Genomic DNA, 26,332 nt, shown 5'->3' on the forward strand with positions numbered 1-26,332 from the left:
TGCACAGAGGTCCAGCCCAAAGAGCCAACCGTGTGTTACACCTCACCTTTGAAGATACGGCATTCACCCAATCAAGACCGGCGCCTCTGCGGCAATCAGGTGAGCGTTACAGAACGCAAAGCCGACCGCAAAACTCCCACCCAGGCGCTATGGAAACCTCGGATACCGACCAGCTAGCCCAGTTACTTGGGGAACTAAGAGCAGAAGTGCATGCAGCCCGTCAGGAAACGAATGCTCTAAGAAGGGAACTGATTATTTCCAAGGAGCGAACAGACGATCTCGCTAGACAAATGCTACAGTCACAAGCCGGACAAACTCCGTTACCCGCATCAGGGGCAAATCTTCCTTCAACATCCTCTACGAACCCAGTGCAGATCAACCTACCTGGGAATGTACCTCTGGCTCCGCCCAACGATTTTCTGGTGACCCAAAGAGGTTTGCAGTATTTATTAATCAGTGCCGGTTGCACTTCTTATGCCGGCCAGCAGCCTTTCCAACTGATCAAGCTAAGGTAGCTTTCGTGCTTTCGTACCTTAGTGGCAATGCGGCAGACTGGTCGATCCCTCTAGTTAATCAAGATGATCCGGATCTCCATGATTTTCAAGCTTTTCAGCTCAGTATGGAAAAACTGTTTGCAAGACATTCACGGGGCAGGCCTTGGACAATGAGCTCCTTTCATTGCGACAGGGTAATCAAGACCTTTTGGCTTATATTGCATCTTTCAACAGACTGATAGTGGAAACTCGATGGCCTGAGGACAAAAGGATTACGCTGTTTTATAGAGGTCTACGTGGAGAGCTCAAAGATGTGTTAGCCCAAGTAGTGAATCCCCCCGCAAGACTGTTCGGACTATATTGACTTAGTCGTTCAAATTGACCACAGACTGCAGAACAGGAAGGCCGATCGTTCCAAGTTTGATGCTCGAGTATTTTCCAAACCACCAACTCCTACCAAAGGAGTAGACTCCGGGGAACCCATGCAAATAGGGGGCCTGAAAGGACCACTAACACAAAAGGAGCGGGAAAGGAGAAAACAGCTGCAATTATGCCTCTATTGCGGAAACTCGGGGCACTTTCTTCGAGACTGTCTGGTGAAACCAGCCAAGAAGGCAGTAGGAGCTGCAGTTACCAGGGTCACAAACTCTGAGCAGGGAAACGACCTCGCCCGACAAGAATAGAGGTCCTCTTGCCGAGCGTTAAAACCAGTTCCGTGACCTCGCATTTCGTGATACCTATGGTCCTCATTAGCCCTGAACATCCGGATCGATTACATGCGATTGAAGCTTACGTCGACAGCGGTGCCATCGGCAATTATGTGGATCATGAAATGGTTTTGAGGATGAATCTGACTCTTTGTCCAAAGGCTGTAAAGGACGTCATTATACGGTGGATGGTACGGAGATAGCCTCCGGACCAGTAACGCATACCACCCAAGAAGTGTTGCTAGTAAGTCAAGATGGACACCATGAGAAGATCGTGTTCGATGTGATCAAGGCCCCTCAGTTCCAGATTATTCTAGGAATTCCTTGGTTAGAGAAGCACAATCCTCAGATCGATTGGCGGGCAAGAACGGTTCAGTTTCCAGAATGTGTCTCTACTTGTCACCCTCGACCTGGTGTTGCACTGGCAGCAATTTCCTCGGAGGCTCCCCAGTTACCTCCTGAATACCTAGAATTCCAAGATGTTTTCCGGAAGGATCAGGCTAACTCTCTACCTCCTCATAGGTCTTATGACTGCCAGATAGACCTGATACCTGGATCTCCTCCTCCTTGTAGTAGAATTTATGCCCTCACCGAGCCTGAGAATCTTCACCTCCGACAATACCTGGATCAATACCTAGCGAATGGGTTTAATCGTCCTTCCAAGTCCCCTGCTTCCTCAGCTTTGTTCTTCGTTCCAAAAAAAGAAGGGGACCTTAGAACTTGTATAGATTATCGCGCCCTGAACCAGATCACCGTTAAGAATAGATATCCGTTACCTTTGATCCCTGAACTCCTGGACCAAGTCAGAAAAGCATGCATATATACAAAGCTGGATCTTAGAGGAGCCTACCACTTGGTACGAGTAAAAGAGGGCGATGAATGGAAGACGGCCTTCCGCACCAAGTATGGGCTATTTGAATATCAGGTCATGCCCTTCGGACTTTGCAATGGCCCGGCCGCCTTTCAATATTTTATGAACGATGTCCTCAGAGAGCTCATAGATGTGTCTGTTGTTGTTTACATTGACGACATCCTCGTTTATTCTTCATCAGAAACTGAACATCGGAAACATGTGAAAATGGTCCTCGAGAGATTGCGTCAACACAAACTTTTCGCTAAATTGGAAAAATGTGTTTTCAACGTGACTGAAGTTGAATTCTTGGGATTCATATTATCACCTAGCGGAGTGCGTATGGATTCAAAGAAGGTCGATGCAATTCTCAAATGGCCATCGCCATCCTCCGTAAAAGGTGTTCAAAGCATGTTAGGCTTCGCTAACTTTTACCGCAGGTTTATCCCCAAATTCTCTCGAATAGTCCAGCCCATCACCGCCTTGTTAAAGAAAAAACAAACGTTTTGAATGGTCTACCGAGGCGGAACAAGCTTTCCAGAATTTGAAGACTAGATTTATCTCTGCACCGATCTTAAAACATCCTCGCCCAGAACTCCCCTACATCGTTGAAACGGATGCTTCGAGCCTTGCCATGGGGGCAGTTCTATCACAAAAGGACCCAGTAACCAATCAGTTGCATCCCGTGGCATTTTGGTCCCGCAAATTCTCGCCTCCTGAAATCAATTACACTATTACTGATAAGGAACTTCTAGCTATCAAGTCCGCCTTTAAGGCTTGGCGGCATTATCTTCTGGGGGCCCGACACACCGTTACTGTGATTACAGATCACCGAAACCTGCAATATTTGAAAACTGCAAAAGCTCAATCCTCTAGGCAACTCCGTTGGGCACTATTCTTTGCCGAGTTTGACTTCATAATTACCTATCGACCTGGTACAAAAAACGGTAAAGCTGATGCCCTTTCTCGGATGGGAGTGGAAGAACATTTGATCAATCCTAAACCTGTACCTATCATTCCCGAACAAAGAATTCTAGGTGTAATTGCCACACAATCCATAGAGGAAGTTAAGGATAAAGCCAGGCTACTGGTAACTCCAGCAGACATACAGAATTGGCATCTGCAGGGAAAGGACTTTACGGTGAAGGACAACCTATTATATTTCCAAGAACGGTTATACCTGCCCAGCACAGATTTACAGAAAAAGGTAATCTCTTGTTATCACGATTCTTTAATGGAAGGACATCCCGGTATGACCAAGACCTCGGAAAAGACAAAGCGCTACTTCTGGTGGCCGTCTTGGAAAAAAGATATCAGAGACTTTATAATGTCCTGTGGAGTATGCGCCCAAAACAAGAGTCAAAAGGAAAAACCAGCCGGCCTCTTACGCCCTATTGACATCCCACCTCGCCCTTGGCATACGCTTTCTATGGACTTCATCACCGATCTACCTCCATGCTCCGGATACAATACGATCCTAGTAATCGTGGACCTATTCTCCAAGATGGCGCATTTCATTCCACTCAAAGGCTTACCAACAGCAGCAACTCTGGCCCGAGAATTTCTCGAAAACATCGTCCGACTGCACGGTTTTCCTTCAGTTCTCATTTCGGATCGAGGTAGTCAATTTATTTCTCATTTTTGGCAAAGTTGCTGTCGGTCGGCTCAAATTGATGTGAGACTTTCGACCAGCCACCACCCTCAAACCGACGGACAAACCGAGAGGACCAATCAAACTCGAACAGTATTTGCGCTGCATGCTACAACAAACTGAAAAAACTTGGAAAGATATCCTTTGGATAGCCGAATATGCCTACAATAACTCTGTCCACTCGGGAACTGGGAAGACCCCGTTTTTTCTTTTATACGGTAGTCACCCTCGAACCTCGGAGTTGGATCCACTCCAAGATCTTGGAACACCAGCAGTAGACCACCTGCATTCTACAATCACCCAAGCCTTTAAGGAAGCCGTTTCTCACCTTCAAAGGGCTAAAGAACAATACAAGAAAGGAGCAGACCAACATCGGAAGGAAGCCCCCCAATATCAAGTAGGAGATCAAGTCTGGTTATCCACCAAATATCTACCTCTAAAAGGACCACGCACATTCAACCCAAGATACCTTGGTCCCTATTCCATCACTACCATAGTAAATCCAGTAGCGGTCAAGTTGGACTTGCCCCCTCACATGAAGATACATCCGGTCTTCCACGTCTCTCTATTAAAACCCGTGCAACCTCAAACCCGACTAACTAAATCTCCAAAACCTATTCTAGTTGATGGAGAACTCGAGTTTGAAGTCAAAAGCATCCTGGATTCCAAGATCTCCAAATCTAAACTATTTTACCTGATTGACTGGAAAGGCTACGGTCCCCAAGAAAGATCCTGGGAACCTGCAGAATATGTCCACGCCCCTCGTCTAATCAAAAGATTTCATCGAACATTTCCTAACAAGCCCAAACCCCCGGAGAAGCCCGGTTTGGGAGGGGCCTTGAGGGGGGGGTGCTGTCATGATCTCTGCTTCCAAAAGATCAGGACTTGCCCGACTCCCTTGGAAGCAGACCCATAACCCCGGTTCCGAGTGCCAGCCAGTCCCAATTGGGACCTTTTGGACCCTTGTCCTGGCGCCAGTGGCACCAGGCTCATAAAGATGCCCAGTCCCAGCGCTGGAAGCGCCGGGCTCATAATGCTTGGGTGGACTTACCTGCAGCAGACCATGCTGCTTACTTACCTGCCAGTTGAGCCCCTGATCCTCTTCTGTTTGGGACTACTTTTCCTGTTGGGTGGGGCAGGAGCCACTCCCTAGGTTCAGAACACTGGAACTCGTCTGGAAAGCAGGAACTCTTTTCTCACCTAGGCGAGGCTGTGGAAGGAGACACCTAAGCACTACAGGAGGCTATTTAAACCACACCCGATGGATGAATCTTGCTTTGCGTTATTCTGCATTCTCTGCAGCAGAACGCTCATCGTGTCTTCTGCTTCTGATCCTGGGCCTAAGGGAACAAAGGCTTACCATCCTGGAATCCAGTCTTCAGCAGCACCTGTACAAAGAAAGAACAGGTTAGCACTACGGTCTTCAGTGGCAGCGCATCTCTTACCTGGTCCATCGGCTGTCACCAACTCCTCGCGCTGCATTCCGGCATCTGAAAGACAAAGGCTTACCTACTCTTCGCATGCTCCGGAGGTCTTCGCACTGCATTCCGGCATCTGAAAGACAAAAGCTTACCAGCTCTTCGCACGCTCCGGAGGCCTTCGGCGCTGCATCCCGCATCTGAAAGACAAAAGAAGGTGCGTTTAAAGACATTGGGCAACTTTATTACTCACGTGCCATTACTCCTTCCCACGCCGAATCCAGTGGGTATTCCAGCACCCTTCAGCTTCTCTAAAGCTCCGAACTTGTACCTGCAAGATAAAAGGGACAGTTAGTGCGCATCGTGAAGCAGGCTACAAGCGCTTACTTACGTGCTTCCAGGCGCTTCTATTCCTCACGCGGGTTCGATCCTCAACTCTCATCAGCCCGCCATCCGCCATCGCCGGAACCCTGCAAAACAAGAGATATCATTACAAAAGACTTTTAAGACATTTGAAGTGCCCAGAACTTACAGTTCGTGCAGTTAACGACGGACAGCAGTCCTCTGAGGTCAAGAGGCCTGCACCCTTATCCAGTGAAGAAACTGGTTACGGCACCCTGCCCCGAGGCAGATGGAGAGCTCGGCGTTCACTTACCTAAGGTGAGGGCGTTAACCTTTGGGGTTCTACAGGAGAAGAGAAAGGGAGGAGGAGAGAGGCACCCAATAACCCCAGTTCATTAATCCCATATTTTCTATCTGCAGACATCTTACTCTTCGAGTCAGACATACAGTGCACAGAGGTCCAGCCCAAAGAGCCAACCGTGTGTTACACATCACCTTTGAAGATACGGCATTCACCCAATCAAGACCGGCGCCTCTGCGGGAATCAGGTGAGCGTTACATTTCCCCCATCGCTGGAAGAGTCGGTCCACTTGATCCTAGCGTAGTTCCCACTCGTGCCACGAGCGCAGCTCTCTGCTGAGTGAGTCGGCGATGGTGTTTTTTATCCCTGTCAGATGAAACGGCACCAGAAACATCCCTTGGGCAACAGCCCAATGCCACAGATCCTGGGCTTCCATGGATAGGGCTGGGGATCTGGTTCCGCCCTGCTTCCGGATGTAGAACATTGTCGTGTTGTTGTCAGTGAAGATCCTCACCACCCTGCCCTTGAGGGACAGGCGAAAGGACCTGAGGGCCCAGAACACTGCCCGGAGCTCCAGGATGTTGATGTGGAGCGGCTTCTCCTCCGGGAGCCAAAGGCCTCTCGCATGAAGATCTCCGGTGTGCGCTCCCCACCCCTCCAGGGAGGCATCCGTCGTCACCGTCACCTGGTGGGCCGGGGTCTGAAAGTCTGTCCCTGCTGCTAAATGAGCGCGGGTGCCCCACCACCAGATCGCTCGTCGGAAGGTCTCGTTGAGAGGGATCCTGTCCTTGAAGCTGCCCGTCGCTTGAATCCAGCGGGCATCGAGGAACTCCTGAAGAGGGCACATCCGCAGCCTGCACAGGCGCACGAGATAAATGCAAGAGGACATCATCCCAAGGAGGGACTTGATGGACCTTACCCTGGCCACATCTGTGGCCAAAAGACGCTGCACCTTGCCTAGGATGGCCTTTGTCCTTTCCTCCGACGGCAAGGCCAGATGCGCCACTGTGTCGAGCTTTGTTCCCAGAAACAGTGCGACTTGAGCGGGGACCAGGTGGGACTTGGGGAAGTTGATGGAGAACCCCAGGTCCGTGAGCAGCTGGACGGTCTTCGCTGTGTGTTCTACGGCGAGCTCCCTTGTCCTTGCGCGGATGAGCCAATCGTCCAGGTAGGGGTAGACGTGGATCTCCTGCAGGCGCAGCCGCGCCGCCACTGGAGCGAGGCACTTGGTGAAAACCCTGGGTGCCGACTTCAATCCGAACGGGAGGGCCTTGAACTGGTAGTGCCGCCCTTGGACCACAAACCTGAGGAACTTCCGGTGTCCTTTTAGAATGGGAATGTGAAAGTATGCATCTTCCAAATCCAACGACGACAGGAAATCGCCCTCCTCCAGCTGTCCCAGCACGTGCTGGAGGGTGACCATCCGGAACTTCTGTGCTTTGATGTACTTGTTCAGTCGTTGCAGGTCCAGGATGGGTCGCCACCCTCCTGTCTTCTTTTTCACGAGGAAGTACCTTAAGTATACTCCGGAGCCCCAGAGCCTCTTCGCGCTTACCTCCAACAGTAGTTGAGGGGCGTGGTTTTCCTTCCTGGCCACGGGAGGAATGCGGGGGCACTTTTTTAGAAATTCAAGGGTGTGCCCCTGGGCCAGGGCGTCCAGCACCCAACGGTCGGTGGAGATGGACTCCCACACGCTAACGAACTTCGCCAGCCGGCCTCCCACCGGAGGGCGCCTTGCTGCCTTGGCCTCTCTGGCGACGACGGCGGGGTCCACCCGACTTGCCTCGTCCTCTATAGGCTTCCTGCGACGAGGAGCGGGCCGCTTGACGGTACGTAGAGGAGCCACTGCCGAATCCCTTGGAGGCACCCTGCTTGCCTCCGGAGCTCCGAAAGGACGGCCTTCGTTGCTGGAGAACTCCCAGGGCCTTAGCTGTCTCTGTGTCCGCCTTGATGGCTTGGAGGGACTCATCCACTGTTTTCCCAAACAGGTTGTTCCCGTCGAACGGCATGTCCAAAACCTTGGCTTGTATGTCCTGGCGGAAATCCATCGCCTTGAGCCACCCTCGTCTGCTGAGGCAAGCGCCGTTGCCTAGCTGGCGGAAACCGGTGTCGGCAATGTCCTTTGGCACCGTTATGGCGTGCTCCGACGCCACCTCCCCTTCCTGCAAGATCTCCAGGGCCTCAGCCCTCCTGTCGTCCGGTAGGAAGGCCAACAGGGGGGCGGATCTTGTACCCTAACTCCCTGTCGTAGCGGGCCACGAACGCGAGGGCGTTGGCCGCCTTAATCGTTGTAGCCGCCGACAAGATAACTCGTCTTCCCATTGCATCCAGCTTCTTTCCCTCGTCGTCCGGCGGGGAAGTTGACGGCGAGGCCCATGCCCCCCCGGCTTTCTTCTTGGCTGCAGCTGAGACGACCGAGTCAGGGGTCGGTTGCGCCCTAAGGCACAAAGGGGCCGTGTCGGGGACCCGGTTCTTCTTCTCGTACCGATCCCTCTTGGCAGGCATCATAGGCGGGATCTTGAGAAGGGTGAGACCCTCGTCCCAGATGTCATCCAACAGAGGCACGGCGAGGACTGTCTTCCTCTTGACCTCGCGCCGTTGGTAAAGGAAACCTTCCCTCTTCTTTTCTTCGGGGCAGAGCTGGAAAAGCTCAGATGCCCTGGCAATCATAGCGTGGAAAGACCCAATCTCGTCGGGCGGGGAGGCCCTGGCTGGAGGTGATGGGAGCTCCGTCTCGTCATCACCGCTGCCATCTGTACCCGTCGTGGCCGTGTCCGTTCCCGTGTCATCCCCAGGTACGGGGGACGTGGGCAAAGGTGGAGCAGGCCGCGAGGGTTGAAAAGGCGCGGGCTGGATGGGTCTGTCTTCTCTTGTTGGGGGTACTTCCCGACGGGCCTGGCTCTGGCTCCTCTGTCGGGCCTGGTTCTGGCTCCCCAGTCGGTGGTAGGGGCAATCTCGTCCTTATCTCCGAACATAAGGATTGTATTGCCAACAAAATGGCCGCCGAGTTGTCCTGCGGCTCGGGAAGCGACGGTTGACTAGGAACCTCGCCGGCATCGCCGTCGCTCTGGTCGTCCCCTTCGTCGGGATCCCTCCCGTGGGACCGAGGCTTCCCTGCGTGGTGGCAAAGAAACTCTGGGCCCCGAGGTCGCTTCCACTGGTATAGCCTCCCTAGGCAGCGCCAGGACCGCCGCAACTTCCTCAATAGAGGCCTTAGCCGGGTGAATCAAGGCCTTCACCGCTTTCAGCGGACCTGTGGCCTTCACCCTGGGGGAAGGGTCACCGCCTCGGTCCCCATCGGCTGGATCCTTCGAGATCGACCAGGGCCTCTCCAGAAGCTTCGCCGGGTTCTCAGCTTTCCTCTTCCCTGAGCCAGAGCGTTGGCTCGTGGCTGATGGTGCTGGAGAGGGTGCGCCCTGCCTGGCAGCCGAGGAGCCCGACCGTTCGGCGCTCCCGGTGCCCGCGGACTCGCAGTGCTTTGCCTTCTGTTGGGCCCCTGTCGCCGGGGAGCCCTCACAGGACTTAGAAGACCGTTCAGACTTCTTCTTCTTCTCACCTGACGGGCTCTTCCCTTCCAGCCAGTTGGAGAGACGTTGATGTCGATCCTTGATGGTCCATTCCGACATGTTCCCGCAAAACACACAGTGCTTTTCCACGTGCGTTTTGTCCTCATGAAGGCAGTAGAGGCACTTCGAATGCTCGTCCTCTTTGAACACATTCTGCAGCTGGCATCCAGGGCAAATCCTGAACAGCTTTCCGGGCGTCGAGCTTCCTTTCTCCTGGGCCATGTCCGAGGTAGGCCACAGAAACTTCTGGACTCCTCCAAGAAGCGTAACTCGACAAAAACTTCACCCTTGAGGGCCGTAGAAAAATCCGAAACAGGTCCCCATTGATCGGATGTAGAAACGGTGGAGCTTGAGGCTCTATTTGACCGAAAAATGAGAAAATCTCTTTGAAAAAGTTTGAAAACGCAGCAAAAAGCTCGAGAGCTAAACACAAGGGCTCCCAACACTTGAGTGTGCGGTAAAAATCTGAAGATGGCTGCCAGAGGCGGGGCTTAGGGAGAGGGCAGTCATTGGCTGGGGGCAGTATGACCCAGAGACCAGTGATTGGTTACTACTAAGGAAGTCAGATCAGAAACGAAACTGATACTGATTTTTTCTTTACTGAGGATTCCCAGCCTGACGACGGGGAATATTCATGAGCATGTGAATCCATGCCAGACCCCATGCTGGAGAACCCCATAGTATGACAAGAGCACTCAAGGGACCTGACGCCCATGACACAGTAACCTATAGGCACTATGGAATAAGTATATAGTAGTAGCCAGACCATGGCTTAGGAAATCTAGTAGGCCACGATCGACTCGGAGAGACCCCAAGTCTCACAGAATGCTGTGCAAGCAGAACCACCGCAGCGGGAACAAAGCAGCTGCCAAGGTCGCAAATGACATTCCTCACGTTGAACCAAAGTAACACTGAATACAGGAGAGGCACGTTCTCCGACAAATACAGAATAATTCAGAACCCTGTGCTCTCAAACATAGTCGCCAAGCATGTGATCTGGCTGAGCTGAGGAGGTGCCAAGATTTGGTGGCTGAGAAGAGCAACCTGTCCCACGGACCAGACCGTGGTCGCGAAAACATTGCTACATTCACGCTACAGTTCTGCGCTGGGAATGGAGCACGCTCACGGCAGCTATAGTTTACACACGGTTATGATGCAGACACATAGTTGCACCTTGCCGGCACATAATTGCACATGTACCATTTACAGTTGTCCTGCGGGCTGGGAACAGAGTTTGTCCCAGGCTTGGGGGCTAGCGGATCAGCCAACCAAACTCCAGGACCAGAGGGATGGATAGCGGGGGTCACTGACCAATCACGGTGCCTGCTCACTGTAACAACTGCAAAGTAACTTTTCTGGGATGGTCCAAGCATAACATCTACGCAGCCTTTTCCAATAATACCACTTTTCTATAGGCTCCTATATGGGAACTACCACGCAGCGTCCTATCCGGAGTAAGGATAGGTTTTGGAGAAGAGCCTAGAGAGTGATGCAAGTTGTGACGTCACGTGTCATCAAAACTAGCCTGCGTGCCAGAGTTTGCTGAGACTTGCATGGACTTCCCGCTGCGCATGTAATTCCCTGTGGGTTTTGGCTGTAATAAAACCTCAGTTATCCCTGGCTATTGGTGTGGACATTGCGTTCCTTTGGGCAGAGGAAGGAGTTAGGGTTCCGTGAGTTCGGCACCCGCGGACTCCTAGCACGGCTCTGCCTGCCTGGGGGTCCACCCTAACAATATCAAGTGGGTGCAATTGGTGTACACTAGGCCTATGGCTTGGGTTAAGATGGGCAGATGCATATCAGAAGCATGGGAGCTAGAAAAGGGGACGAGGCAAGGTTGTCTATTGTCATCGTTGCTGTATGGGCTTGCTATGGAACCAATTGCCTATTACCTCAGGGTGGAATATCGCGAAGCGGGTATTGAAATAGATGGGGCCAGACACTTTATATTCTTATACGCGGATGATACGCCATTATACATTCAGAACCCGGAGGATAATCTGGAGCTGCTAGTGGAGACCTTCGCGCTTTTTGCAAGACTATCAGGGATCACCATTAGCACAGATAAATTGGCATTGTTCCCAATAGCGCATCTGCACAGGGCAGGGCGCAGAGAGCTGCCTGTTTTGGCACTGCAGTGGAAGGAGCGCATATTCAGATATTTAGGAGTCAATGTGTATTATGACCCAGGGGTCGAACACAGGCACAGCACGCTACAGGCACTAGAGGGCATTAAGGGACCCATGAGGTTTTGGACTAAATTACCCCTCTCTATGATGGGGAGGGGGCAGCTTTGTTGAAAATGGTGTTGCCCAGGTTATTACACTTCTTCGTGAATGTCCCGTTCTAGATCACTATGCCCTTCTTTAAGACCTTAGAAAGCATCTGTAGAAGTTTTCTGAGGCAAGACGGGTCCCAAACTTAGTATTTTATTATATAGCAGAACAGCTGCAATTTGTAGTAGATTGGCTTGCTGAAGACCTTACTCCAGACACACAGATGTTACAAGCCATAGACAGGCTTTAAAGTTCTTGTGGCTCAGGAAACCTCGGGCGGGCCGGTGCTCGCAAATGGTGACCCTAGGTCTGAAAGTGTGGGGCAGAGCCATAGCTGTGATGGGGCTGACAGACCCAGTGTCTGGACAGATCCCTCTAGCATTGATAGTCGCATCTACGCCCCAGGCAAGAATGAATATTTGCATGTACTGGGAAGCCAGTGGGGTGGCCACCATGAGCGATTTGTTGCAGGACACCGTTTATATACCTTTCATAGAGTTGGCAGAGTAGATGAGTGTGCATGAGGGACCCTATATGTTGCACAGCACTATTAGGAGGGAGATTACAAGTAGATGGCCTGCATATGTGGAGCTGATGGAGAAACATTCGATAGTAGACATCCTATGTGATATAGCTGAAGGAGGGCACACCATATCTCGAATATATGACCTCTTAATGACAAATGGGTTCGCCTCCCCTCTGGAGATAAAAAGGAAATGGGAAGAGTATTTGGAGGAGACATTTACGGAGGCGTAATGGGGGAGGATACTCTGATACCACAAGAAGGCGTCACGCAATGCGAGATTGCAGCTTATATAGCTGTTGGTGACACACAGAGCCTATATGACACCTTTGCAGATCTCTAAATTTCCGGGGGCGTTGGCCAGTGGTTGCCCTAGGTGTAACGTGATGGATACAGGAATGCTTCACATGTTCTGGGCATGCCCGGTGACGGGATTATTCTGGCAGAAGGTGGTGAATAGACTGCGGAAGGCAGGGGTGGAATTGGATGTGCTCTCCCCCGATGCATTCTTGCTGGGCTGTTCTACGCACCACAAGCGCAGGACGCAAGCCAGAAAACTGAAGACCTTGGCGTTTATCTTGGCCAAACGTAGGATAGCCATGGCATGGAAATCGTTTAGAGGCCTGGAAATAGAGGTATGGTGGAGGAATTTGTATAAGTGGGGTGTAGCAGAGACAGAGGACTGGAGGAGGGTTTTGCAACGAGATCAGTCGGATGCCCTGGGAGGAATTGGTGAATGGGAGGGTCCATTACACCCCTTGTTTGCCAAAACGGGTTCAGCAGATGCAGTGGTGGATTGATTTTAGGAATAGCTTATGTATCTTATATATGTTCGAAAGGTGGTGTGTACAGACTGTGATTGAGATGCAGGCAGGGGAGGGAGGAGTGCTGGGCAGAAGGGGGAGGGAGGGTTGATGAAGTGTTTTGTTTGTTATAAGTTGACGTTTGTCGTTACGGCATTTGTAAATGGTGCCAAGTTTTGTGTTTTTTTTTAAATAATAAAATACATTTTTTTTTTTTTTTTTAAAGTACCTACAACAGGATTTCGAGTCCGATTTCCAAGACTGATAAACGTGGCAGTTATTGGAGTGGATAATTGACTGAGTTAATATGAAACTCTGGTATTAAGCACTACGTAAGCAGCTGGTATAATCTGCTTAGGTCAGCATTTAGAGCATGATTGACAGGTGGAGAAAGACTAGATTGGATTTAGGCTTGAATGAAACTCTTGTGGCATCATAGTTTTCAGTAATTAATTGAAATAACCAGTCTGATTATTGGTTACTGGTCACTTCATTTGTATATGTAAGCCCATAGCTTTTCACAGTAACCAGAGCACTAATTTCTATTCAAGCAAGTGGCGCCGCTATCACATACACAGTCAAATTACACACACCACAGATGGTGTTAAATTCCAAACAAATGTTTGCAATCAATTGACACTATTTCCAAACAGCAAATGGCATTTTTACAATTGTGACTTGCTGGTCTCGCTGGGCATTTGTGTATGTTTAACAAAGAAAGTTTAAATAAACAAGTATGGAAGACGTTGACTTTATTTAAATAGTAAAAAGGTTCTGGTCCCCCTAAAAAGAAGGATCATATGATCCAAAACGCTTTGGGTTTAAGTAAGATGGATCTGTTTGACACACTTCAGATATCACTACTTTTATATTGAAGAACCGTAAACAAATACATTGTTGATAATGTAATGGTTTCACAAGGTCTGTACATTTGTTAGAGTAAATGAACTGCATGTTGAACATGGATTCAAATGTATGTTGAATGCAGCAGTGTGGCTATTTAATGAATTACCTTTGTTAGTCAAACATCTTTTATAAATTGTTTCTTATATTCTTTGTAAAAAGAACAGAATGCGCAGTGAGAATACGGTTGTTTCAGTTAGGAGTGCTTATGGGCCTCATTCGTTATAAGTGTGTTCTCTTTGTTTAGGTCCATTTGTGGAATGGCTTCATGTGCAGCCTTGCATTTGAGGCAAAATGAATGCATGATGCCATAATTTCCTGACAGTTTCATGACTCTCTGTACTGCATGTGCAGGTGTATTGTGACCAGAGAGCACCTTTGTGAATATATGTGGAGCTGAACTATACCAAAAGGGAACACTTTAATATGGAAGCAACCATCTTGAACCACAGATATTTTCTGTGTGTTGGGAGCACGGAAACATGAATAATGCATCTTTCAAGTCCAATGTTGCAATATAGTCTCCTTAGCTGAGCAAGGGAATGACCTCTTGCAATGTTGTCAAGCAGAACATTTATGGTATGGCAAAGGTCTTTCATGGTCGAGTGCAGGAGATCGAGTTGACTTTTTTGGAAATTAAAGAGGTTCAAACAATATCCATGTTAGTCTAGCGGGACCTCCTTTATGTATCTCTTTTTGAGGAGGGCTTTTACTGATGCAAAAAGAACCTGATCATGCTTTGAGCAGGATTTCTGTGGTATGATGTACTGGGAAACCAGGAACGCTATACGGTAACCATATTTTACTGTGCTTAGCACTCAGTGGTGTCGGGTAATTTTCTCCCATTTGTGAGCATAATTTTGTATTCTTTGCCCTACTGGGAAAGGAGGGGAGGGAACCAGTAACGAGAAGCCTCTTGGTTGTGGTAGTTTAGCCTTTGATGATTCTGCCTCTTCCTAGTGATCTGCATATTTTGTTTAGGTAGTCATTTCCTTTGGGTAATGGGGTTGACTATACCCCTGCTGGCCTATTTGCCATGTGTTATTTGGAGGGGAAGGGGGGAAACAACTTGAAAATCCCGCTGGTAGACGAATAGGCACTAATGTCATCAGGCATTCGCTTGACAAGAGTCTGAATCTCGTCCCACTTTGGGCGACCTTATCTGCTGCAAAATGCAGTTGCATTTGCTATGAGGATGTTTTAAGTTGCAGTGGAAGCCATCTCCTCCCCATAGCACACATTTCTTCTCAGGGGAACCGAGCATGTGTATGCAGGTGAGCCGCATTTCTACCTAGCTGCAGTTATGAGCCTGCCTTACGGTGTGCTCCAATATACAGTGGATCAAGGGGTGAACGTTTATATTGTTTCTATGCTGCCATTAACATCTGGCTGCAACTGGTGATAGCATGGTATGCTTTACCTGTTTGTTAATGGCGTTCATAATTGGAGTTATGCCGCAGCAAACTTTAGTATTGCAATATACTTTGATTGGTCATTGGGAAGGTCAACAAGGATGGCTCCGTCTTCCGATAAATCCATAATACTCATCCCAGTCACAATGCTGATCTGGGAGTTAATTCTCAATTATCTTCCCTTTCAGTGAAAGGGTGGTCTCCTTCGACAGTCTAGGGGGAAATGCATGTGGTGTGAGCCATTTAGCCGCAGTGGTTCTGAAACTTGATTGTGCGTCATCCTGGCTTACTATTATCCACAGCCTCCCTTTCCTTTGTAGGAAGGTTTAGGTTAGCCAAAACCGATGAAGTCTTCTGAACCCTGATGTTTTTATGACACAGCTTGAAAGAAAGAAATGTGCAACATGTTTTTGGGTATGTTCTAGTCTTGACATTTTCCTCATCGTGTGTTACATGGTAATGGTGAGACCCTAGATAGCCATCTTGTGGTTTGCTCAGAGTATTATATATTTTCGAATTCAAATAACCAGGCGCAGGGGTATTCCTGTCACACTATCCCTATCCTAAGTGTACAGGGGCCCATGATGCTTAACTCATCAAGTCCTCAGATTATTTTTCTGACAGGTCAACTGTGTGTTGCAGATGCAATTGGTAATGTGGCTGATCTTTAGTACTGTTCCATTGCTTTCTTGCAGGGAGGCAGGGCGAGCACATGTAAAGCCGCAGAAAGACTATTACTGGGTAAGTAATGTTGTTCTTCTGAGCCTTGTGTATCCCCCATGAGACCCTTAGTTTGCAAGATGCCAGAAAGACTGAACATTTGATATTGCATTGTGCAATACATACATATATTGGAAAGTCCATCCTATACCCACCCAGCCAGCCAAATCCCCTGTCTGTGACTGCCAATACATTACTATTTACCATTCTGCAGGCATAAACGTTTCAGTAATTTTCTCAGGCCCCTGATGCAGACAACACACATGGAAAGTAATCAATTTAAACGCTTCCTTAAGTGATACAAATTCCACACAAATTAGGTGTGCAATCATTGTTTACCACGAAAGCACATGGAATACATTTGCAAGGCTAAGACTTGTTTCTATGCCAGTTTCATGACTGTGCAAATTGTCCATGCATCACTGCAGCTGTTTTCTTCCGTCTCTTAACTGTGACCGAAACAATGGCAGAAAAAAATTAATATCTGAGGGGCGTCTACATGAAGGAGAATTGTGGGTAGCCTGTACATGCAATATAGAGATAGTGTTATAGGAATGCCCCCTGTTTATGGCCATTTTTAACTTTCAGAAACCACTTGTTATACCCCAGACCAATCACCAAATGGTGTACTAAGAATACCATGTGAATTTAAATCAGGACACCAAAAGGGAAATTTACCACACCCAATGGATTTCATTAGGGAACATTCCCTGGAAGGGTGCAATGGTTCATTTGTACACTTTTAAAAAGTAAATTACCTTCATTTGCGTTTCCAGTGGTGTTTGAGCCACGAAAGGAGGATGTCCGACTAGCATTTCATACAGAATAACACCCACACTCCACCAGTCACAAAGTTGTGTATAACCTTCAAAAGAGACAAACCATTAAAGGAAAGTTTAAAAATGCATGTTTTTTCGTTTTAACTCATAAAAAGAACTACATCTCTGTGGGTAAAAGACACATACATAACACTAGAAACACAACCCAAGAATGGAGGAGTGGATGGTGGAACAGGAATAACTGCTATGGATGGACAGGGATACAATGGCACTAAAGTGCCGTAAGTATATTTTGCATGATACATCATTGGGATTTATACTGGGCCCGCTGCCATTTGCACATGGGACAATTTTTAGGAACTATATGCAGAAATGAAGTCTGATTGGGAAGCAAGGTGGGGGATGGGGGTGGTGCACTGAGAGGGGAGGGGGCAAGGAAGTTTGTTCCTGGAATAGAGTTTGTAAATAACTCCTAATGCTGGCTCGTATGCACTCATGATGTACTCTTACTTTACTATATTGTATTTGATCGCTATAAAATCCTTGCTTAGTTTCTTTTACCCTACTGAGGGATATTGCTTACCTGACTAATTACCTAATACTATAACTGCAAGGGAGGATCACTGAATTGACCAATGGTCATTTCAAAGCTTTCCAATTGCATTGTCACACCCCTTGAGTATCACACAATTCCTTCCTAGCCACGGAAGCCAAATGTAGTTGACCCCTCCCACCTTGGTTGGCACAAGCCCCTGACATGAATATAACAGGTACCTTGAGGCAGCCAAAGGGGGGAGGAGGGATGAGAGGGTTAGGGAGAGGTTGTGGATGGGTAGGGGGTGTTTAGGAAAACCGGAAAAAGGTTAAGGATTTCCTTACAAATGGATGGGTATTGGGGAACATAGGGGAAGAAACATACAAATACTGAATGTACACTGAATGCCAAACAGCACCTCCCGACACCTCCACACTCAGAACTATGCCCTTCTTGATTAGGATATTGCTGCCTTAATAGTTCCTGACTAATCCTGCTACCTTTCTAAGCATAGAAACAAACATAAGCACACAGCTATAGATGGCCATGGATAAATGCAACTGCGTACAACATGGAAAGACACGGCACAACCTTCAACATGTAATATTCCCAGTGCACCTCTTATAGAAAGGCACTCTCAAAAACCTTCCAGAGTTGGCAAGCTTGATTCCCTTTTCAAGTCGAACATAAATTACTTGCTTGACAAAACATGAAAATAAGAGCAAGCCGCACACAATATATGGCATTTTCTTCTCTGCCTCTGCTGCTTTGAATGATACGTGCAATCACTGTTCCTGGTTTCTGCTTGTTACGGAATGTCTTTAGCGAGTTCACAAGATTCCCCACTACATAGGGAAAATGTTAGGCAGAAACCTGTGCAGTTCCCTCTGGGACCACTGCAAAAGATTTAAGACTACAGGTGTTTGGCAGTAAACCCACTTGGTAGCAGTCTGTACCACACAGATTCACTTGGTAGCTGTGGCTGAGCAGTCAGACTTCCCTCAAGAAGAGTTAGGCAGTATATAGAGTATACACAATAGGTACCAACATACAGTACCACAAGCAAACACTGACCAGAGCTTTGGTGTAAAAGTATATAGTTATTTATTTAAAGAAACACTTGTAGATTACACTAGCACAAAGAGGTAAGTAAATTCAGCACACAGTCACTATTATATATATTTACAACCCTAATTACTTATTAGACAAGTCTTAATGAGAAACACCCCCTATTTTCAGACAGAGGTGAGCGCTTAACGTAAGATGGCACTCTAATAAATTATTAAAAAGGGAGGGGAAAAAGGCAGTTATGGAAGCACACACATTTCAATACTTTTAAAAGAACCACAGTAAGGCAGGATAGGCAGAGTTCTACTGGAGAGCAAGGAAATCAATTGCAAGGCCCACTTTTGGAGAGAGCAAGCAGAAGGGGTCCAGGTTCACACAGTGGGGTTATGCCCAAAGAGTCTTGTAGATAGTTTGCACACAAAGAATGAAATTAAAGTCAGGAAAAGTTAGCTAGGTTGTCCCAGGCCAGCCCAGGTTAGAAAGGTCGAGGCTTTACTGTCACCCCGAACGATCTGTCGCAAGGGAAGCCAGGCGGGACACATTACCTTAAGTGGGAAGGAGGCTCCAGCGGGGGCAGTTGTTCCTGGCAGCGGGTGCGAGTCGGTGTTTCGTCCAGAGGAAGAGGAGGTCTCGCCGTGGAGGAAAGATGAAGGTCTTTGCACTGCCTGGGAAGAAACCAGCCGCGGAGTTCTTCGGTTAAAAGGTACTACCCTTCTCTTCGCGGTAGTGGTAAGCCGTGGTATTCCGGCTGCCGGGGTGCTTGGCACAGGCAAGGTGGCCACGAGATGCTCCAGGAAGGTGAAAAGAAGGCAAAACTGGCTATCCCCACCAGTCAAAGGAAGAAGACTCTCCGGACTGGAGATCTCCTCGGTCGTCGGGAAAAGTGGTGAGACGGTTCAGCAGGGCTCCACCGGTGGTGTCGTCGTTGCAGGTCGGCTCAGCTTCTCCCTCCACGGATTCTTAGGTCCTGTGGCGACTTCTGAAGTTCCAGTCCCAAAAGCCTTGCTTTTATGCAGCAAACCCCTATTCATTCAGCCTAGCTGTCAATCAAACATGCTAAGTGGTGAGCCGGCCGGCTCACCACTTGGGCCAATCACACAAGACTGCGACTTGAGTTGCCAAGGCAACTCAGTCCAGGGTGCCTAAACCCCCTCCCACACTCCCTATGGTACCCAGACAGAGTGGCACCACTTTTGGAGACTTCTGTGGAGAAGCCCGCCAAAAAGTGGAACAAAGGGCTCGACTTGGGTTGGAGTCACAGAAGAGAACACAAACGCCATTTTAGAATCGAGTTCTGGCAAAAAATACCAACCGGTGAATTAATATTAAATAAATAAACCGGCGGTATGTTCGAGGCTATAGGAATTAAATAATTAAAGTTGGTAGCCTCGAACAATGGGAAAATCCCATAGAGATTTATTTGCGGTCGAATTTAAAAAGTAGTATCCACTGCCACCAGCCAAAACTCGATCAGGGGGGGCGGAGACGTGCCCCCGTGAACAACAGACCCCGGGGCAATCGAATTGCCCCGACCAGTACGTCCACAATATGATGATTTGTACTGGTTTCTGTTCATAATTTGGGATTAGTAAAGCCAATGGTGACTTTACATGCCCTGGGAGACAGTAGTCAGTCCCAGGGTATGGAGTCTATGTTTGGGGGTCGCTACGACACCCCTGGGTTACGGCACGGAGGGTGCTGTGTAACCCACATCAAAAACACATGAGACCCTATGGAGTAAAAGACCCCATAGCCCATAAAACACATGGAAAGACAAAGGAACACCTCAAATCATGTCTAAGAGTGGGAGTAAAAGAGTCTCACTCTTAGCAGGAGAAAAAAAATAAACCCCAAAAATCCAGCAAAGCTGCTGGGGGACTCACTAGGTTTGGGAAATTAGCCTTTACAGAGAATTCTCCCTAACAGAAAATCATACCGATAGTATCCAAACACTCAAGTCTTCACAACGTACAACATGAAAAGTTCAACGCACTGTGTGAAAATGCTAGCATGTTATCAAGCGTGCACACACTCTCCCAGGTCACTTAACTGAGGCTGGGGGCTGTTGGGGGTGGGGGTGGGGGAGGCACCTCCCATGGCATGAAATAATCCTGTGTTGGACGGGCCACCGTCATAGCCTGCTTCGCTCCTAGAAAGGAACGTAGCGTCAGGAACGCTTTGTTTCACTGTCCAGCCCAGATCCTATCAGTTTGACCTACGTCCGTGCTCCTGCTCTCCTCGGCCGGTGCCTGCCATGCCAACAATCACCAATAGGCAGCACGGGCCAGGGAGGGACTTAAGTAGCAGCTCCACGTGAGCCGGCACACCTGCTTTCTCGTTCCCAATGGTTATTAAAATCATGGGAAATGTAGTCTTTTCCCCCATTCCTCACAGCAACGCTTTTTCAGAGCTGCCTTATCAGCGCAGCCCTCATTTCCTTACATGCACAATAGTTAAATATTTCATTTACAAAGGACTGTGAGCTGGCATTGTTGAAATTCAGAACCTGTTGATGCATGAGAGTGTTTGCACCAAAGGAGTGCAAGCAACTATGAAATACAACCTGTTTTGATGGAGCAAAGAAGTGTCTATGGGAGGCGGCAGAGGGGGCCTTAAGGAAGAGCAGGGCGTGGCATGGCAGTCCATGCTCTGCGGCCTCATTTTTCAACAACAAACCCGTGTTAATTGCTTCACATTCCAGTCCTCTCTGCAGATGCCCGAGAGTATGGAGGAAACTAAGGAGCCTGTAAGAGTACAGACAGTTGTTACATAGAGGAGTTAAATGTAGTTGACCCAATTTCAATTTTTTGTTGTTGTTGTGATGGGTAGGACATATTGTCCAGTAATATTCTTTCTGTGACTTGTATCTGCTTAGTCTCAGGTGCTTTGCATATGCTGCCCTCAAGTAGTTGGTTTGGGAGTATTACATCTTGTTTTTCACCTCAAAAAAGGGCGTTGACAGCGTGTTCCAGTCACTCTCCCTATTCTACATTTACAAAGACCCATGACACTTCACGTGTCAGGGTCCTCTGATTGTTCTGACATGATGCATGCATGTACTGAGAGTGCGCTGCTGTATTTTGTATTGTCCTGTTGCTTCTGAGAGGGGAGAGAGGGGACAGCGCATGGGACTAAGCAGATAGAAGTCACAGAAGAACAAGTTACTTAACCATCGTTCTTTCGACTAGATGTTCCTCCCACTTATTCCTTATCTTTGATATTTCCAATATCCCAGCTTTGCTGCCTCAATTATTTTTCCAGCAGGGTGTGCTGTGCGTTGATGCCTTTCGAGTCGGTGTCCCTTGGAGGCCTCCGTCTCAATGTCACCGCAGGTATATGTAGCACGTGCAGTGTCCTTTGGCCTCAGTTCCATTTTGACCAGTGGAGCTTTACCTTGTGTTCGACGGTTACTTCCCTTGAGAGAATGTAGGCGGCAACCGCAACAGAAATTCTACTGCGGGGTAGGTTAGGAGGGGCAATAAGGAATATGTGGGAGGAACATCCAGTCCAAAGAACGTTACCAAGGGTAAGTAACTTGTTCTTCGAATGGATTGTGTCCTCCCACGTATGCCTCATGATACACTCCCAAAGCAGTTTATGTAATTAGGAGGTGGGAGTAGACAATAGTGTGGTTACGTATGCATGAGTGCAACACTGCTTTTCCAAAAGCAGAACCATGGCCCGAGGAGGAGTCTAAACTGTAATGTTTAGTAAAGGTGTGAACAGATGACCATGTGGCAGCTGCACATATATCTTATCGGAACTCACCTCTGCAAGGCAGACGAAGTTGCAATGCCCCTGGGCGAAAGAGCTCTTAGATGTTCTGGAGGCTCTTTACCTGCCAGTTTGTAACATTCCGACATTGTTAGTATAATCCATCTGGATATAGTTTGCTTGGTAATGGCCAGTCCCAATTTGTGACCTGAATAGCCAACAAATAACTGGTCATCCTGCCGCAATTTTCCCAATCTAGAGATGTAAAAGCCCAGTGCACATCTTGGGTCAAGCCTGTGAAGTCTTTCTTCTTCCTTCGCCGGATGTGGAGAAGGATAAAAAGATGGTAACGTTATTTTCAGAGTAATATGAAACTCGGAAATAATTTTGGGGAGAAAAGTAGGCTTCACTTTAATTCCACTCTGTCTTTATGAAAGACAGTAGGAGGAGGCTTGCAGGATAAAGCCTGTAGCTCACCCACCCTTCGGGCTGATGTTATTGCCACTAAGAAGACAGTTTTCAGAGTTAGAAGTCTTAACGGACAAGAATGTAGAAGCGCGAAAGCAGCTCCCATTAAGTAGTTTAACACCAAGCTGAGATCCCATAGCGGGTCTTGAAAGGGGGTTGGAGGGTAAACATTAGTCAGTCCCTTCAAAAATGCTACTGCTAAAGAAATCTTCAAGCAGGAGACTTCCTCTGAATTGTGCTTAAAAATGGAAAGCGCTCCCAGATATCCCTTGATGGTACCAATCTGGAGCTCCAGATTTGCCAGATGAAACAGAAAGGATAACACCATCGGTGTACTACATGAAAAAGTGTCAACATTTTTATCTCCACACCAGTTGCAGATCATATTCCAGTGGCAGCGGTATAAAGATTTGTTTGCTGGCCTTCTGGCCGAAAGCAAAACTTCCATTACGTCGTCCGGGAGGTCCCAATCCTTGTATCTCAGCCCCTCAAATCATGCGCGAGAGAAGGTCCTCTTTGCGTAAGACGTATCGCAGGGCAGATGGACATGTCCAGAAGGTCCGGGTACCACATCCTCCCAGCCCAGTCCGGGGTAATTAAGATCATGGATTTCCTGAAACTTCTCAACCTCCTGATTACCTGAGGAATTGGAGGAAACGCGTATAGGAGTGGAAACTCCCAGTCCACCACAATCGCGGCTCCTAGAGCTCCTCTCGGGGGAAATTCCCTTGAGCAGTACAGTTAACACTTCGTGTTGGCACTGGACTCGAACAGATCCACGTGAGGGGTTCCCCAAAGGGTGAAGATCTCCTGAAGGACTTACTGAACTAGTTCCCACTCGCGGGAGACTGCTCTGCCTGCTCAGAGCGTCCGCCGTCATGTTCTTCTCGCCGGCTAGGTGAACTGCTGACAGAGATATTCGTTCTTGTATTTCCCAGAACCGAAGCGGCATTGCCTCTCTGCACAGTGGTAGTGACCCTACACCTCCTCTCTTGTTGAGGTAGTACATGGCCACTGTGTTGTCCATCATTATCAGGACATTCTTTACCCATACAGAGGGCAGAATGGCCTTCAGCGCTAGTCCGATTGCCCTTAGCTCTAAAAGGTTGATATGTAGTTTGGACTCCGATGGAGACCAACGACCGCTGATGGTCAAATCGTTGGTATGGGCTCCCCACCCTGTGTGTGAGGCGTCCATCACTACTGTTCTCTCTGTCCATGGTTGCCAAAAAGGTTCTCATTTTAAGATGTTCTCCCGACAGGCCCACCACTGAAGATCGAGTGAGACTCTGTTTGGGATTTGTAGGAGATCTGACATCCTTCCTGAGAATTGTGACCACTTGGTCCTGAGAGCCCACTGGACAGATCTCATTCTCAGGCAAGCCTCTGGCACCAGAAAAATGCACGATGCCATGAGACCGAGCAACCCCAGAAAATCGAAGGCCGGTAGATGTTGGGCATGCTGGAATTGTGTCACCATCTGCAGAATGTCTTAAGCTCTCACCTCTGGTGGCAAGGCTTTTCCCAGGGATGCATCCAGGACTGCTCCGATGAATTGAAGTCTTTGTGATGGCATCATGTGGGACTTCTTGAAGTTGAGGGAGAAGCAGCCCAGTCTTTGAAGGGAGTGACAGGTTGAGCTGATAAGTTCCAGGGCCTGTTCGGGGTAACTGGCCCTGATCAGCCAATCGTCCAGTTAAGGGTAGACGTGAATACCCCCTCTCTTGAGACTCGCTGCCACAACAGCCATTAGCATGGTGAAAACCCTCAGTCGGAGGTCAGCCTAAATGGAAGAACCCGAAAATGATCATGCGAACAGCCAACAGCGAACCTCAGGTACCGTCTATGCTTCTGATGGATCGGCACATGAAATTAAGCATCCTGGAGGTCCAATGATACCATCTAATCCTGAAGCTGGAGGGCCTGAAGGATCTGAGAAAGGGTTACCATGGAACAAGTTACTTACTGTAACTGTTGTTCTCCAGCATGGGTCTGGCATGGATTCACATGCTCATGAATATTTCCCGTCGTCTGGCTGGGAATCCTCGGTAAAAGAAAAATCTGTTTAATTTCTGAACTGTCTTTCTCCTAATAACCAATCACTGAGCTCTGGGTCATACTGCCCCAAGCCAATGACTGCACTCCACCAAAGCCCCTCCTCTGGCAGCCACCTTCAGATTTGGTAGCATGTAAAGTGGCAGTAGGACCAAGAGAAGAGCCACAGAGGGGTAGGCGGGAAGATTTGCATGTGAATCCATGCCAGACCCACCATGCTGGAGAACAACAGTTACAGGGAAGCAAATTGTTCCTACTCCAGCATGGGGTCTGGCATGTGTTCACATGCTCATGGATAACAAAGTTACTCACCATAGTGACTATTTTACTCCTAGTCCATAGTCCCCTTTCCTCCATACTTTTGGGACATTTCGTCCAGTGAGACGGGACCGGAGCACTTTTGTAAAAAAGCATAAAATTGAAAAATGTGTCGTCCTCCTCTTTTTACGCGGGGTACTGCACGTGGCCATAACCCCGGCCCCCTGAGCTCCGCCCCACGCATCACCCTTCAGTCCTTTTCTATCGCTAGGTCTGAGACCTTTAAGCAATAATAGAGAATACTTATTAGAGGGGATGGCGGCTGGGCGTATGGAGGAAAGCGAACTATGGACTAGGATGGTCACTACAGTGAGTAACTTTGTTATATTCCTACATCCCGTCCCCTTTCCTCCATACTTTTGGGAGATTACCAAGCGCTCCTCACAGGAAATACGGGTGGATGGAACCTTACGAACAGCCTGGCCGAATTGAGCATCGGCTCCGGAGCTCAGGTCTAAGCAGTAATGCTTAACAAAAGCGAATGGGAAAGCCCACGTAGCTGCTTTGGCAACTGTTCAATGTGCTTACAGAGCGACCAATAGATAGGAGGCAATGAGGGGAAAGCATAAGCTTTCATGTTGACCCACAAACTGCAAAGAGGACCACCTCTGGCGTGCCTCATTGCTGGAAAAAGTTTGGATGATATTGCTGTTCATCTATCTCACACTCGTAAACGATGCAGACTGGCGACTGAATTAATCTGTGGTCACATTGAGGTGACCCGGGATGTGTGGAGCCTGGAGCCAAACAATATACTGGATGCCCAGTCCAAACATGTATGGCAAGATCGACAAGGAGAGGAGAGTCCGTGTCACCCTGCTTGTTGATGTAAAACCTCGCTTTAAGGGAGGTATTCAAAATGGCCGCCGTGGCCCACGGAGGTTGGGCCGTCATTACCACACACCAAGGGCGAACTGTGTCACAGGAGCAAGTGGAGCAATAGTCTCCCCAGGGGAGTCAGGGGCCCTGCTTGCCATCCTAGTCTTGAAACAAGGAACCTCGGCAGAGCCGGTACTGGCAGATCTAGGGTGTTTACTCGACACGTCAGGGGCTTCCCTAGAATTAGCCTCTAGTGGAGGATCCTCGGCAGGTCTGGAAGGAAGACCTGGAAGGTCTGTGGTGCATGACCGCCTTCTTTCACCCCCTCAACAGAACTGGTATCCCCACGGCCACGCACGCATGGAAAGGCTTTGGGATATACCTTACAGCCAGGACCCTCGATGAGGGACTCTCAATTCTGTTGGTGACCGATTTAGCCCCAAGCAGGGGAACCTCAGGTTTAACCCTGGTATTAGAGCCACCTCGAGAGGGGCCTCGGGCCAAGACTCGCTACAGTTAGCTCCAGATGGAGAAGCCTCAGGGCGAACCCTGGTATCCAAAGCCATAGCAGAATTGGGGTCAGCCTTAGCCCCAAATGGGGAACCTTAGA

General features: G+C 48.7%; 1 protein-coding gene across 1 annotated transcript in view; it reads right to left on the reverse strand.

The window, feature by feature from the left end:
* Positions 1–26,332, reverse strand: part of LATS1 (large tumor suppressor kinase 1) — a 659,187-nt gene that overhangs the window by 89,757 nt on the left and 543,098 nt on the right. The window contains exon 7 of the mRNA XM_069607721.1: positions 16,725–16,831. Coding sequence (XP_069463822.1) covers positions 16,725–16,831 — 107 coding nt within the window. The remainder of the gene's footprint in view (positions 1–16,724; positions 16,832–26,332) is intronic.

The sequence above is a fragment of the Ambystoma mexicanum genome, chromosome 4q, assembly GCF_040938575.1.
Source record: "Ambystoma mexicanum isolate Mex_15411 chromosome 4q, UKY_AmexF1_1, whole genome shotgun sequence".
Classification (NCBI taxonomy): Eukaryota; Metazoa; Chordata; class Amphibia; order Caudata; family Ambystomatidae; genus Ambystoma; species Ambystoma mexicanum.